This window comes from Aphanomyces astaci (assembly GCF_000520075.1).
Source record: "Aphanomyces astaci strain APO3 unplaced genomic scaffold supercont1.1, whole genome shotgun sequence".
NCBI classification, from domain to species: domain Eukaryota; phylum Oomycota; class Saprolegniomycetes; order Saprolegniales; family Verrucalvaceae; genus Aphanomyces; species Aphanomyces astaci.
Genome location: NW_009798264.1, coordinates 2,552,752 through 2,554,699, shown reverse-complemented (window position 1 = coordinate 2,554,699; position 1,948 = coordinate 2,552,752). Strand labels below are relative to the sequence as shown.

At 46.8% G+C, this 1,948-nt stretch overlaps 2 protein-coding genes across 2 annotated transcripts in view; both read right to left on the bottom strand.

Annotated features, from left to right (window-relative positions):
* H257_00912 (hypothetical protein) overlaps window positions 1-692 on the bottom strand; it is a gene marked incomplete at both ends in the record, with an annotated part of 3,068 nt that extends 2,376 nt beyond the window's left edge. Inside the window, one exon of the mRNA XM_009823846.1 lies at window positions 28-692. Within this exon, the coding sequence (XP_009822148.1) occupies window positions 28-692 (665 nt within the window). The remainder of the gene's footprint in view (window positions 1-27) is intronic.
* Window positions 693-1,884: 1,192 nt separating this feature from the next.
* H257_00911 (hypothetical protein) overlaps window positions 1,885-1,948 on the bottom strand; it is a gene marked incomplete at both ends in the record, with an annotated part of 1,588 nt that continues 1,524 nt past the window's right edge. Inside the window, one exon of the mRNA XM_009823845.1 lies at window positions 1,885-1,921. Coding sequence (XP_009822147.1) covers window positions 1,885-1,921 — 37 coding nt within the window. The remainder of the gene's footprint in view (window positions 1,922-1,948) is intronic.

The following is a 1,948-nucleotide window of genomic DNA, read 5'->3' as shown; positions in this document are numbered from 1 at the left end:
TCCTTGCCGCTGTTGCTGGCCGAGTACCCGATGAAGTGTTTGAAGCAGGCCGCCACCCCCTGGCTCTGGATGCCATCGATCGCTGCTTTCCCCATGTCCGCAACCACCGTCGGATCTTCGCCAAACGTTTCCATGATGCGTGGCCACCCCTTGTGGCGCACAGGTTCCAAGGTCGGACCGAAGATCCACGAAATCCCCGCCGCCTTGGTGTCGCGGCCGGCGTAATGGCCCATTCGACGGGCCAGCTCGGGATCGAACGTCGCGCCAACGTTGATTTGGTGGGGAAACAGAACGGCGCCTTTGACGTAGTTGGCGCCGTGGAGCGAGTCCAGTCCGTAGATGATGGGTGTACCGGTCGTGCGGATGTGGACATCTTGGAGTTGGCCGATGGCATGGCGCCACTCATGCACGTTCCACCCGTAGTTGTCCCCAAGAGCTGCCACGAACGGCGTGTTTAGGTACGATCCGATGCCTTGGTTGGCCAATTCGTGGACTTTTCCCACGTTGACCACCTTGCCTCCGTCTTGTGTGGCAAGCACGAAGTCAATGGTGATCTGCGTCATTTGACCCAGCAACTGGTCCACGCTCATACGTTCCACAATGTCGCGCGCTTTGGCGTCCAAGTCCTGGGCAGCGGACAGTATGGTGCATGCAAGCAAGACTAAAGCCGACGTCGACGTCACTACTCTCATGTTGATGTTGCCAACGTAGGCGCAAATTCGGAATGGGGTGATGACAGTCGAAGGTCCAAATATTACGCATGCTCGTCTTATACCCAGTATTTGGACTTGCCCGAAAATGTGTCATGGTATATCATGTAAGTGCAACTCTGTAGGTCGGAGACCATAAAACCATATGACGTTACTACAGCATTAATAGTATACAGTATTGTCAAATCGATTCGAAACTGCCCTCAGCAGAATCGAATGCCTTTGGAGAATGGATTAAACAACCGCCTAAGCCAATCAAATCACTTCTAATCCCTGCCAATCCAAACGTTTGACTCGACTCTGTCCCTCCGCATTGCGCAAAACCATATATATAGTCTAATCTTTGTAACGTAAAAGTCCAATTTAAGGTGAACGCGAATTAGCCAATCAATTCCTACAAAGGCAGTTTTAAACCTACCCGCCCAAAAAAATATGCAAATGGGTATACAAAGACTAAGCTTAAAATGGTGCACCTTAAATTGGACCGCTTGCTTTAAGCAGCTTCTGGACAAAGTGATGTGAGTGATAATGAATTATAACAGGAATCAAATCGCATTCATGACTCCCGAATAGGCCTGGATTTTGGCTTCATGTAATATATTCTAGAATTATAATCCGATACCTACGACTCGAGTTACACGCCTTCCACGGCAGCATCTCAGAAAAGTGTTCTTAAATTGGACTTTTACGTTATCGTATAATTTGTACAAGCTTAAATTGGATCAAATGGATTCGACTGCATTTGGCGAAATGAATCACAAGTCCAAATTTGGGTGAAATGCACAATTCTACTACCGGTACGATAAATCTCGTCCATCCGAGCGGCTTAATAGTATTGCATGCCAGGTACAGTACATCGCGGAGGAATGTCATACAGTTAATAAGCTCCTGAACCAGTTCATTATTTGCAGATCAAAAATGACAATATATTGCAAATTTCTATACGTATATTGGATATAAGTTTTACCAGAATTTTCTAGCAGAACTTCAATATTTGATCAATTTGCATAGAAATCGGAAGGGAGGTGTGGACTTCGTCAGACATTGTCAAGCAAGCACTTCAATCAATACGTATTTACAGTGATGTTCAAATTTCTTCAATGTTATTGGCTCCCGCCTTTACGACTTTCCCTCCAAAATACCTCTACCTCTGCACACACAATCCACACACAATTCAATTCAGCGACATGGTGTTCAACCCTTCTTCCATGCTAGCCAGCCTAGAGGAGCAATCTGTG